This window comes from Grus americana, chromosome 3, assembly GCF_028858705.1.
Source record: "Grus americana isolate bGruAme1 chromosome 3, bGruAme1.mat, whole genome shotgun sequence".
Lineage (NCBI taxonomy): Eukaryota > Metazoa > Chordata > Aves > Gruiformes > Gruidae > Grus > Grus americana.
This window is the reverse complement of record NC_072854.1, coordinates 49,444,190-49,458,229: the sequence shown is the minus strand read 5'-3', so window position 1 is coordinate 49,458,229 and position 14,040 is coordinate 49,444,190. Positions and strand designations below refer to the sequence as shown.

At 39.0% G+C, this 14,040-nt stretch overlaps 1 protein-coding gene across 1 annotated transcript in view; it reads right to left on the bottom strand.

Annotated features, from left to right (window-relative positions):
* The window catches only part of CRYBG1 (crystallin beta-gamma domain containing 1), a 98,598-nt gene that overhangs the window by 10,711 nt on the left and 73,847 nt on the right, over positions 1 to 14,040 (bottom strand). Inside the window, exons 15-19 of the mRNA XM_054822609.1 lie at positions 7,248 to 7,374; positions 7,028 to 7,060; positions 5,158 to 5,267; positions 4,766 to 4,895; positions 907 to 1,046 (exon numbers count right to left, since the gene is read on the bottom strand). Coding sequence (XP_054678584.1) covers positions 907 to 1,046; positions 4,766 to 4,895; positions 5,158 to 5,267; positions 7,028 to 7,060; positions 7,248 to 7,374 — 540 coding nt within the window. The remainder of the gene's footprint in view (positions 1 to 906; positions 1,047 to 4,765; positions 4,896 to 5,157; positions 5,268 to 7,027; positions 7,061 to 7,247; positions 7,375 to 14,040) is intronic.

Here is a 14,040-nt window from a genome sequence, read left to right as displayed (position 1 = left end):
CTCTACAGATCTGGTATTAGCTATCCACTTGAGGGCACTCTTAAGCTATCCAACTGCATCTCTCCAGCACACACCTTGGAAATTTACCTCTTCAAAAAGAACACATTTAAATGCAAAGTAACAGTAACAAGGATTTATAGTTTAAAAAAAAAATAAGTCACATTCTTCAAGTTAGAAAAAACCTGAACATATGCTTGGGGCAAGTGTCTTGGAGGTAGAAGTTAACAACAGGAAAGACACAAAAAGAGAAATTTAATGGATCTGCTGGAACACTGGAAGACAGCACTGTAGTTTTCAAAATGCTTCCAGACAGTTTTTAAACTTCATCATAGACTATTTTTTTACAGGATCCTCAAAAGTAAATTTAGAGAACACAGCTGCTTAAAAATAGCTAACAAATTTAACTGCTAGATTTACAACCAAAAGCCTGACCCAGTTCCTGAAGTAAAAGGGATTATTACTAATGCCAAAAGGGGCCAGATCATCATCTGTGTCCATAACATCTAGGTAAAAGGATGAATGTGAAGACTTATTAAAACATTTTGAACTTATGACACATGACACAGATCACAAACAATGATTTTTTTTATGACTGAGACCTAAACCAAGAGCACCGAAGTTGGTTTTAAGGATGCTATGTAATCTGGCTTTTATAATATGGCATGAGAGAAGACACCAGTTTCCTTGTGAGCTTTATCCAAATTCATTTCTACTTCCAGCACAGGGCACCAGTCAGTGATAACATGTTGTTGAAACATGATGTGAAAAGGTTCTAGAAGAAACTGCATTAATGCACTGCACACGTTACGATATTCTAATTTTATACTCCTTAGTTTCTAACACCTGTAATTTTTCTGTTGAATAAGTACATCGTTCTAAAGAATCAAAAAGTGATTTTAAACTTACATGCCGCCAAGGACTTGAACTGAAGCTATTCGAGGATTGTATCCCAGGAACTGGAGATTTAAGATTTCTGTACTGAATTCAGTTTTCTTTCCTTGGAAACCCACCTTTTCAAAAAGAGCTATGCACGGCTCAGACAGCTCCTGCAAAAGGAAGATGAGCACTTTTATAGCATGTTAGAACTCCAGATGGTGACTGTGAACATCATTATTCCACACAGCTCTTTTCTCTCAAAGGTTTCTTCTTGATTGTTTAAGACCAAAGACCCTGAGTAATGTTTTTGCTCTGCAACAGGTTACTTAAATAAAAAAGTAATAAAAATCCCTTATACAAAACACACAAGGGATCTTCTTGCATGGAACATAAAACTTCCTAATCTTAAAGCACACACAAATGTCTCTGTGGTTGATTATTGCATAATGTCTTAAGTATGTTTTAAAAAACATTTTAATTAATGCCATATCCTTCTTCCATTGCACTAAACACCACTCATTGCAGGAATTTTCATCTTCAGACCTGAATACACAGTAAATTAATATTGATTTCTACAGCTTCAAACAATGACAGCTTTGTCAGCACTGCTTATCACTTACTGCTCTCATTTTTAACTCTTACAGTAGGTTATGGCAACATCAATCTCTGACTAGAGAAAAGCTTCAAGATTCATACTTCTGAGGTGAAAGTCATGACTCAAGCAAAAACTGTAACATCTGAATCCTCCAAATTGCTGCGGGGTGATGATTCTTCTCTGTCAAAACGCTTCTGGTGTCAAAGGGATTCCACCCACATGAAGCTCCCTGCACCCATTTTAAATGTCTTCTGGATAATGAACCTTGGACTCTTCCATGTGGCAAGGTATCTGTAGTGGACTGGAAATGACATCTCACAATTAAGACCTTCCCCTGGACGCTGGGAGGTCAGGGTTTGAAATCCCTCAGGGTAAAGTCAATTAAGCCCGAGTGTCCCGGTGTTACAGTTTATGCTCATAGATAGAAATGACCCTGCCACTCCCCTCCTCGCAAGTCTTCCAGCAACGACTGCATAAAACGACGCCATAGCCAGAAGAGCTCCTTCCTGCTGGCATGCGTTTGACATGCTCGAAACACATCAACTGGATCGGGAACGCCCGACATGACGCAAAGTCTCGACAGACTCCCATCCGGCCTCAGGCATGGAAACAGGCCCTCCAAGGCAGAGATGGCTCCGTACATGCATGGCAGCGGATATCCATGCTTCCGTGTGACTTTGTTAGGTAAGACCTCATGTCTACCAATTTCTAGACAGTACTTAAATTTCTCTTTAATCTTCCTTTAGATGTTTAAAGGCCCGGATGACAATGTTGCATGAGCATCACCATTATCTCCGCAGCAGTCCAGGTTATCACACAGGAGCTGAGCTACGCTTCCTCATCGCACGCACGCTGCTAGGCTGCGGAAAATGCCAGGAGAGTGTATGAAAATGCCGTTTCAGCGTATTCCAAAGTCAGAGTACATTCGTCCCCACCGTGAAAGCTTAACACCAGACTGGCATGTGTCATCATGGGTAAAGAGCCCAACAGGAACAGTCACACCACAATGATGTCCCGGTGCCTCTGACCCCTCAGCCCTTTTACAGACCTGCACCCCGAGACACGCAACTGGTCAGGCAGCAGCCTTTGAGCCATATGCAATGTTTCAGAAGTGATCGACTTACAAAGAAAACACACAGACAGAAGAGGAAATCCTCCAATTTTCCACCACACCTTCCACTCTGGGCATTTTTTAGATTCAGCAGCAACACTGTTACATAAAACGTTCCCCACAGAGAGAAGTGCAAGGTCAGCTCATGAGTTTTCTCTCAGTACCTCCCATGTACTGCACTGTATGAAGCTGGTGCTCCTGTGTATCTGCATTTAGTTATTTCACAGAGTTGCTCATTAAAAAAAAGTATTTTCAGCATGACTGTTCAAGCATAAACCACATTCACAGGAAATGTTCAGGAAAAAGAACATGTAGCAAATTCAAGAAGGAAAAATGCTATTTTCTATCTGCAGCACAACCACGTGGAGCGTGCAAAGCAAGCACAATCAAGCAAATAGTGGTATAAAAACCCAAAAACCTTGAGCTTATGAACAAAAGCCCTTTTAACTTTCACTTCCAAGTTAATCAAATATCCCTTTTGTTTCCTTTTTTTTTTTTATGGTCTCTTAGAAATGGACCCCTGCAAAGGGGAGTTAAACTAGGTAAGTATAGTAGTGTGACATTAAAATAGCAAAGGTGCTTCTTGTATAGAAATGTCACAGAAAAATCACGAGGAAAGTTATGGGAATGGCAGATGGTGGGGAGGAATTAAGATTGACGCTGACAAAAAAAAAAAAAAGAGGCCCAAAATAAATCTGACAGGCGAAACCAGTATCTGGAATAATAAGGTTCAAACTTTTGTAAAATTATGAAAAATGAACAGTATAATACAATTGTTTCAACCTAACTTCTTATCCTCTGTATTCTGGTTTGCTAGTAAACTGCTGAGCAAAGTAACCCATTTTGCTCTTCTCCATAGGAAGGGAGCCTCTGAAGAAGGGAGCAGCAGCACAAGACCTGCAGACAGATGCAGCTCTGTGCTACTGTCTGAAGTGTGATAAACTGTACGGCTAGAACAAGTTTCAGAAGTTTGTAAGAACTTAAGAGGCACAGAACTGGCATTTGGCTGTTTTAACACAAGAGTCTCTGTCACAAATAATAAATCTTCCAAAAGTAAGCTGATCCTTCCAGCTTGAAACAAGCATTTTAAACCCAAGAAGTTGATATTGATGTGTACAAAAGAGCCTTTTTTAATTCCTGGTGATCACCCACGAAGCTTGGCTAGAAACTTTTCCATTGTTTTTAATAGGATCTGTCTACCGGACAGCCAGAGTTCAGAAGGCAGACATACTTGCTGCAGATGTTTGTTTACACTGTACATCAAAATGTTCCAGAGACATGAAAGAGGATGACACATTTTAGTTCTCCTTCGTCAACTGCTACATCACTGACGGGTTACCAAAATTACAGTGGAGTGCAATAAAGTTGCCAAATTCAAAGAAGAGAGTCAATAGTGTACTCCTTTTTTTAAAATGAGTACCATCTCTTCATATTGCCATGAGTTTCTGGATTCTTGACCACATTTTGCTGGTAATTACTTTGATCTTAAAAGATACTTGCAGATTCCACAAGTGATCCATCATAATGATTGGTTATAGGCTTGAGCAAACTCGTTTCTTGCCTCTGATGAGTTGCACAATATGTAAATGTTGTTTAGTTTGTATCCACCACACATAACACCACCACTGTCTGATTTTGCCAAATGGCATTGGGTGTTGCTTTACTTTATCTAGAAGGGTGCATTATTTCATGATTAACTCAAATTGCATTTCCCTGATGATAGCAATAGCGTTTTATAATTACATGTATTTCATGCAAAGTGGCTTGGTTAAGTCTGCTTTTTTAATATGTGTAAAAAACAAGGTCCGCAGTACAGGTATTTCTTCACACTGTCCTACTGACATTTCTCAATCCGCTCTAAGTGGTCTCTCCTACTGGAAAATAAAGAGTCTATGTGACACATCCTTGCCTCTTTTTACAGAATTCATTTTATAAGGAGTTATTACAAACAGTGATCCCAGGCAGCTGCTTCTGCAATATCCTTTCCTTTGCAAAAACAGCACAGAGGTCAAAAAAAATGACTGTAGCTAGGACATTTAACTGCAACTGTGTAGAAAAAAAAAACCGATAAAAATACTCCTCTGCTGTCTGTGCTTCCCTAGCATTTTTACTGTTACAAAAAATGGGGAGGTCAGAGTCATTAGTGTACTTATCTTTACAATATTTCTAATAGCTTTACTTACAATATTTATAATGCGTAAAGATTTTAGAACTGCTTGGGGTGAACAACCCATCGCCGTCAGATCCGGATAGTTTCCTTCTTCTAACACATACTGGTTACCCGAGAATTCTTCCCCATCATAGACTATGCAGCTGCAGGAAGGAGAAGAAATTGCCTCTTAAGAATTCTGTGCAAGTAAAATGATGCTAGTATTTCTCAGTCTTTAGCAAGAGCTGCTGACAGAAATATTATTTACAATGTTTTGTCCTGACAAGCTAAAGATTGATGTGTAAACTGCAAAGCGTTGTTCTCTGTAAGTCCCCATATGTGAAACCAGGTGTTAGAAAGCCGGTTGCTTTTTCAAAAACCTTTACTATTTTAGTGATTTTTCAGTATTCATTCAATATAACTTACCTGCCATCTAAAATTTTTGAAGACTTCACAGCAAATGAATCAATACATCTTGTGTTTTTTTCAAATACTTGGCAGTTACCCTTGAATTCAGGCTCTGAAAATAACTGGACCTTTAAAAAGTTATAAACATATTTAAAAACAATTCATTCTTCAACCTTCAGTAACATGTCTCTACCATTACTTCTATAATTAGATTTACTTAAAACACCTAGACTTCCTCAGTTACATAAATTTTTTGCTAGCTCTTCAGTGTTGCAATCCTTGTTCAAGACAGCAAGGTAACAATACCAAAAATTACTTCTGGCTGTAAATCACTCAGCAACATACAAAATAATGAAAACAACACTAACAAAGATAGCTCCGTGGACTATCTGCTGGGGAAGATTTTTAAATTCCCACAGAATGGCCACAATAGGCACATCTTTAGTAAAGGGCCATAAACAGTTTTGTTTTAGATTATTAATCCATTTAATCTCCAAAATACATACTCTTCCCACTAAATGAAAACCATCTGTCTTTCAGAACATAAATGGTGCATAATCTTGGCAAAGTACTCAGCACGCCAACAGGCACAGTATATATTCCCAGGGTAGAAGGGCTTTATGTGCCTGTTACAGCTATAGTTACAGTCACGTCAGTTCTTCTGTCTCTGCTCAGAGGATAAGAGAGTATACGTCACCCAGAGTCTTTTGTCCTTGTTAAAAAGAAAAAAAATTCTAAGCAGCAAACCTGCTAATTTGGTTAGAGGATAATTAACCCTGATCACATAGAAGTCATTCACATTATCACATGCCTACCAGCTTTATTCATTTTTAACAGAGATACGAGTGTGGGCATGTACAGCGTTCTCCAAAAAGGAACATGCTGACGAGGGATGCAGTCTGTTAACTATAAGCCATTACTTCTTTGTTTCCTTAGGATAAGGTCTTAACAGGCACATAATATATAGATGCAAATAATTTTTCATGCACATAGCTGAAAATAAGCAGCCTTGAGATTTTTGTTCCCCAGAGTTTATAAATTATCCCTATGCAGGAGATTCCAGTGAGGCATGCTATTAATCAAGAATGCAAAATGAGACAGCTAAGACTTTTCTCCCTAGTTTTCAGTTCCATGACATACTATTTTGACTGAAATGAAAATAAAAGTAACTTTGTACAGGGACAAACATGAAAAGGTTCAGAATTATGAAAGGATGAATAAAGCCACCCATTAGCCTCACTGTCAAAACTACATATTAGCACCTGCACATAGGAGACAGTCCAACGTAAAAATATAACTCACTGAACAGACAAGTTCTCCCTGCCATTTCCTACGCTTAGTTATTGACAAAGATGGCATTAACTTTTAAGCACAACTCAGCAATATTTGTGAATGAATGAGATTCCCTTAAAGTACAACCACTATCAGCAGAACTGTTAAACAAAGAACTAGGTTCAAAAGGAATTAAGTCACTACTGTACCGTGAACACCACCTAACTTGTAACACACACCTAACTTGTAGAGCCCTCGCCTCAGCAACACAATCCAGGTACCTGCACCTCCACACAGAGCGCTGCGGGTTCCAGGTCCTCAGAACAATCACCGATACCCCAAAACAGCTCACGTGCTGAACCAAAACACTGCCTGTGCCCTGAGAAAGTTCTGACGGCAGCTGTGTATTAAATCCCACCTTCCTCAGGCCTTAATGCGCCTTACTTAAGAGATTTGGAAAGCAGCCTTCCTTCACCTGCAGTTCTTACTCTTTGTCTGACTAGTCAACCATCTATGCAAATACGTGGGTGTTACACTAGACAAAAAGCCATTTCTTTATTTATACATATTACAGACACTACACAGTATGTTTCATGCACTTAGAGAAGTATCTTACCTTGACTTTACCCCTTTCGCTTCCAACAATATCCTGCAAAAGTTTGGAAGGGAAAAAAAAAAGGAAAAAAGAATTTTAAACAGTGATAAAATAACAAACATACAAAAGTTTACTATTAATTTTTGTTTAAAGAATGTAAATAAACTGAACTTGATAGAAAAAGTATAGCTCCAAATACTTTAGAGAAACTTGCAAAAAAAGTTTAAAATGCACTCCTTACCATAATGATGGGTTGAACTGAAGATATTTTGCAATTCTTTCCCCCCCATGCCTCAATGCTGGGATATAGCCCTTTAGCCAGTATATACTGCTCCCCCGTAAACTCAGGATTCTCATAAGCCACCCACCTAAGAGAGACAGAAGAAGAGGGCAATGGGTAGAAGTCACACTACTTTTCCAAAATACAGATTTGTATATTCATTACTGTCTTAATGTCAGAAAAAATAACAAATTTCTCCCCTCAAGTGCTCAACTGTGATGCTATTAAAACCCTAAACAAACCCATGTATCTGATACTCCAAAACCCAGGCAAATTCCACTTCCATTCACCCTACTATGTTGATATGAATCAGAGTGAGTTAGCTAAAGCAGACCACAAGTTCGAATATATCATCTGCTAGATATCCTAAAAGCTATCTCCAGGAAGAACATTTCGAGATGTTTCACAATTCTATTATTTTATCTAGATTAAGTTCTTCTCTAGAAAAACAGACAGATAGCAGAATACAATTTTTTGAATAAAGCCAGCTTTCAAAGTCATCTGGGCAGTAGAGATAGGAATATCGATTTTTAATGTTGCCTGTACCTACACTTCAGTTTTGTTTAAGCAAACACACACCCCAATAGAAAGCTGAGTTGCAAGAACAGGCACATATGCTTATCACAGAATTATAGAATGGTTTGGGTTGGAAGGGACCTCAAAGATCATCTAGTTCCAACCCCCCCTGCCATGGGCAGGGACACCCTCCACTAGACCAGGTTGCCCAAAGCCCCATCCAACCTGGCCCTGAACACTTCCAGGGAGGGGCCTCCACAACCTCCCTGGGCAACCTGTGCCAGTGTCTCACCAGCCTCACAGTGAAGAATTTTTTCCTTTTAACTAATCTAAATGTACCCTCTTTTAGCTTAAACCCATTACCCCTTGTCCTATCACTACATGCCCTTGTAACCAGTCCCTCTCCAGCTTTCCTGTAGGCTCACTTTAGGTACTGGAAGGGTGCTATAAGGTCTTGCTGAGCCTTCTCTTCTCTAGGCTGAACAACCCCAACTCTCTCAGCCTGTCTTCATAGGAGAGGTGCTCCAGCCCTCTGACCATCTTCGTGGCAGGCTGCGAGAGCAGGCTGTTGCCTGCTAGGAATCACAGACATCAGCAAGAAGAACATCCTTGAAAGTTAAGCATTAAAACCATCACAAAGTTGACCAGATTAATGTATAACTGCTCAGTCAGATCTCATGCCTGACAGAGTCCACAAACTCAGATTTCTGCATCAAACTCAGATTTCTGCATCAAACTCAGATTTCTGCATCAAACTCAGATTTCTGCATCAAACTCAGATTTCTGCATCAAACTCAGATTTCTGCATCAAACTCAGATTTCTGTCTCAGTCAGAATATGCCTTTTTGAAAGACAATGAACATACCTGAAGTATTAGAAAAGTAACCAACTTACTACATATCTCTCTCCAACATTCAATTACCCCTGCAGTGCTTTATTTCTAGTCTGAAGTATCAGCTAGTCTACTACATTCAATAAACCTTCTATTACGGCATTCTTCTAACCCTGGCTCCATACCAAAAGCCCAGATAAAGCACTCCTGCATCAGCACTGCCTTTGGTTTTATGATAACCTGCATAACTTCTGTTGCCTTTCAATGCTAGACTTCCCAAACTTTCCCATAATTACATTCCAGTTCTTTTTTAAACTCATCTTTTCTGTTTGTTTGGAGCTTTTTGAACGCAAATATTAGAACTGGCCACAGTAACAGCGGAGTTTCATTCATTGTATTAATGCAGGGATAACGACACCTTGCTGGTTCCTGGTTCTGCAAGATAATCTTCTACTCATAGTCAACCAGCTTTTAATTTTAGCCAACGATGTGCTGCATAACGAGCGTATGCTAGGTTATGCCAAAACCCACTTTCAGTGCAGTCATCTTAGAGTTTCAACACTAACAAAAAATTTCACATCATAAAGCAGTAAAATGATATGGAACTTATACTTCGCAGTGAGGCTACCTCTCACCATCTAAATTCACCATAAAATGATCTATGTGTATTGAGCAACTGGATTGTATTAAGCTGCAGTTTTATTCCAAGAACAAATGCCAGAGTCTCTGCAGATATAGCAAGTAGGATACCTTCAAACTGAAATAAAGCTGCATCAACATGTATGTGCTGAGAGTATGAACTTGGTATTATTTGTCCATGGCAAACATTTGTATAGTGATTCACATTTAACGCTATTCACATCTCTTGGTTTGCCTCAGATATAATCAATTATTCTAACTTACTATGCACTAATTACTTAAGACAGATTTCAAGGCAGATTTCAAAATCACCTCATAGTAATTTATCAAAGAGACATCGGTATGTACAATAAATTGAGCAGACAGTTCAAATGTCTCAGGTGTGTCTATACCTGTATGCCACATAACCAAAAGCTCTGAAAATGAGCTTTCCTTAACCAATTTCTTCAGCAGACGTTCATTAGATTTTTCAGTGCACAAATGCCAGGGTGCAACTACACTGCATGACAATTTAACTTGATTGACATTTATGCAAACAAGTGTTTCTGGTATTAAGTGAATGATAAAACATGCCAGGTGCCTCCTAAGAATCTCTCGATAGCAGCTATTTCGTTTCCCCCATCTAAAAAGAAGCCTGAATACAGAAGTAATCAATGTATATCACTTGCAGATGTTTATATTGAAATCAGTGAGATTTAAATAAGTAAGTACCACTCTCGCATACAAGTCAGCCCATGCAGCTAGAGAGTTTCTAAAGTTGGGGCTTATTGGTGAAATACTTGTGCTTTTCCACTTCATTCAGAAGCCCATACAAGCTGCTCAGAGTAGTAATAACAACATCAAGGAAAGTCAGCTGAATTCAGTACCAGCTAAACCTGTCAGACCTCAAGACTATCCCTAGGAAGGAGCACTGCCTTAATCCAACTTCTGACTTAACAGAAAAGCCTGGAGAGCAAGACGTTGACTCTCTTACTCAGATATGGAGGCACATTCCAGCTGCCAGGCACCACAAAAACTGAAATACTGCTCTGCAGCATGGGAACAACAACCCTGCCCCACAGGGAGTGAGTTCTCCTAACACAACAGTTTTTGTAACCCCCAGCCCTTACAAATTGCCTTAGTTAGGCTGAGCAACAGCCTCATCCCAGGTTGCCAGCAGGGTGGTGTTGGATACCTTCACTCCTCTGCACCATCCATGCCCCTGGAACCAGAGATGTAGAGAGAAGCGCTGTTTATACACTGTTAGTACTATTACATGCACAGCAACTTTCCCCAAAGCCTTCTACATATGACGTTTAGGAAGCGCAGCTCCAAACAGGGTCTGGAAGAACAGCCAAGAAAAGAACCCAGACACAGATAACTTGCCAAAAATGAGCTTTGTCCATGGTTAGCCCAGGATTCATCCTACCTAACTTTATCTTTTAAAACATTGGCCATTTCTCATCATATATGCTCTTTCTAATGTTAGCTGAGAGGGGCAATCCCCCTTTTTGCATTGCACAGACTCATTTTAGGATAGGACAGATTACCAAAATCCTGGAAGGACCTTTTCTCTCAGCTACAGATGAAATGGCAACACCTTCATTAAACTAGATGCCATAGTTATAAGCTTTCAAGGCAGAGAAGCACTCCTTCAGGTCTGAAATAGAATCCACTATCTTTAAAGCCTAAATACTACATGGAGACAATGGGTTTAAATTGGCTTACACATGCTAATCAGATAGACCAGGAAGGGCCAGGAAGTTAACTGGCACCCGCAGATTTCTAGCATGATTAACAGAAGGGATGAGGTAGTAAAATTCTTTTTATAGGAAACAGAGAAAACAGGTTCTTTATTATATCCCTTCGTGCTTGTGATTCCTAGTATCCCACGGACTTGCGAACTTTAATTTCCTGAGTCCTTGAAAGGTTTTTTTGAACATCAGTTCAGCTCAGTTCAGAGATGGGAACTCTGGGAAGTGGAAGCTTTGTTTGAAAATGTTCTCCCACGGGGTACCCAAGGGCTCTTGCCCTTTTTAGCTCCCAGAGAAGGTTTGTTCTTGTACCTCCTGTCTCCTTAGTTTTACCCATGTTACCTTCCCAAGTGCATCTAGATTAAATTCACTACATTCTGGCTCCTGTATACAAACTACTCATCACCTAATGATTTCCTTAATATCACTATACATATGTACACTAGAAGCAGTCAAATCTGCACTATAGACTAATTACTTGAAAATTAGGGGAAAACCAGGCTGATGATAGGACCACAGTAAAACAGACGCCTACGTAAAAAAAAACAAATCTGGAAAAGTTCTTCCACAAAGTTCAAAAAGGATCAACCAAAAGACAGGGGCTTTTTCAGTATTTTTGGCAGAAGTTTGGTGTGTTTATGGATAAAGAAAAGGCACATTTCAAACATGCAATTCCTGTGATTTTGATCACTATTAAATACAAGCTTGAAGAGTTTTTAAGCAGAGAGGAAATCAAAATTGTACAACAGTTGATTTTAGTACTTGCTTGAACTTGTAAAGGGTGTTACCTGTTGCTAGTAAATACTTCCATTTTCCACCACTTAAAATTCTGCCAATTTGGAAGTAAAGATCAAACCCTACTTAAAGAAGAAAAGCCTCTCCTATTTTCAGGCAGTCTGGATTGCTTTCTCCCACTGTAATGGCAGAAGACTAAAATATCCTGGATTTTATGCTTGGCCAATTACTGAAGAATGCTCAAGAGCAAAACATTCTTTTTTTTTTTTTTTTTAAAAATAAGTCAATCCTCATTACCTTAGGATATTTTTTCAGGATGTCTGTACAATGGATTTAGCAAAGACGTTAAAATATTGCTTGGAAACATTCTTCAGAAACACAATAGCTGAAAATTTTAATGCAGCTAGTGGTCAATTGCCCTGAAATGGAATAGTCAGTCCCCAAATGCAGAGCTAGGCTGTATTCAGCATACAGTTCAGCTTTGAACTTGTTCAGTAGTATCTGTGCACTGCAGTGTCAGGCTTTCTTTTCTTTGATATACCCTTTAAATTACAGAGCAATCAAATTAATTATGTGGGAAACACAGATCATCTGTTATCTGTTACTGCTATAACTGCTTAGTCCAGATACCTGTAGTTAAAAGAGTTGCTATGAAAGGTTCAGAGCTTCTTACATTTTTGACTTTTTTTTAATGAAGTATTTTCAATATGATACCATGAAGGTTACTTCAAAATATTATGACAAGCTTTCCCTGAATCTGTCACAGTTCACTATGACATCATCTACATTACAGTCTAAACAGCTCAGGAAATTGCTCAATGGATTATTCATCACACTATGACTGATTTCTTGGAAGGAAAGATATAAAAGTTTTCTACCTGAACAGTTACTTAACACTTAAAATAAAGCATTTTATTACTAAGTATGACTTAATGTGAAGCGTTCAACTTTTCTAACACATTAGCATTTAGTAAGAATGCCACCACAAAACCCCCAAACACTCACAACCTCTTTGGAAACAGAAGGGTCATACAAGACTGTTAAGAGTTGAGAACTAGTCACCTGTTATGAACAATGCACCTAAATTTCTGAAAAGCTTAGTACTACAAATTACATCTTTAAGAGACTACAAGGTGAGATTACAGGAGCAGTAGCAGAGTCTGTGGGACAAGAGTTTTGTTTGTAATGACTTCTACATGCCTTTACCATCAGAGTATTAGAGTCACTCTTAATTACTAGAATACTCAAACTCAAGTATGATTCCTATCTCAGCTGCAACAGATACATTTACTAGAACTACACAAAGGGCGTGATAGGTAAGCCACAATTTGTTTCCCAGCCTTCAGAGGTGATTCTTTCCCATGAATCTCCCTTGCATGTTACAGAAGACAAAAGTGGACAGTGGCTTCAAAGGTCATCAGGCAGAAAAAAACCTGCTGTCATACCATATTCATATACAATTCAAAAGCATTCATCTGGAATGCACTGAGCTTGATTCTGCAATCTTTATCCAGACATAACTTGCAGAGATATCGCAGAGATAACACACAGAAAGATTTAGGGTGTGGCTGCGTAAGGCAGAGCTTTCAGCCAGTCCCTGCATACCAGGCAGGGAGACAGACTGTACGGACTCATACTCTTTTGGTTCTACTACTTTAAGTACTTTTGTATATTTGGAGACATGATTGACAATACTTGCTTGTATTTCCAAAATACTTTGATGCAGTCTGCAAGGCTGTGACACTCTAGCTGCAACTGATGTACTGAACAAATCAAACAGCAAAGTCTATCAACTTATCAACTGTGTGTGACGACATGTGTGGCACAGCGTTGTTAATGGCCATGCCAATGCAAAGTTCTGAGAACCATTATGTTAAAAAAACCCAAACCACCCTCCCCCCCCAAATCTCCCCAAAAAAGCAGCGCAACACTACTAAAACACTATTAATCCATAGGATTCACTGCAAAAGCAATGTTACTTTTCAGAACAGTTAAAGTCTCCTTAATATCAGAATGTATTAGTAAGCATGGTAAGAGTTATCTCCATTTTACACACAACTGAGAGACAGAGCAAGGAATTTGCCTCTGGTCAAACACAGGAAGCCTGAAAATTAGTTTCAAAACTGGAAACAATTTTGCTGTTGAAACACTTTAAAAAAATACAGCCATGAGAACAAACTATTTCTACCTCTCTGATGAAATGTCATCTCATATACTTTCACACTTGTATATCTGTAAGCCAACACTTCCTGGGAACATCTGATCTTATCATGAGAAGAAAACAGATTTACTGCCCATA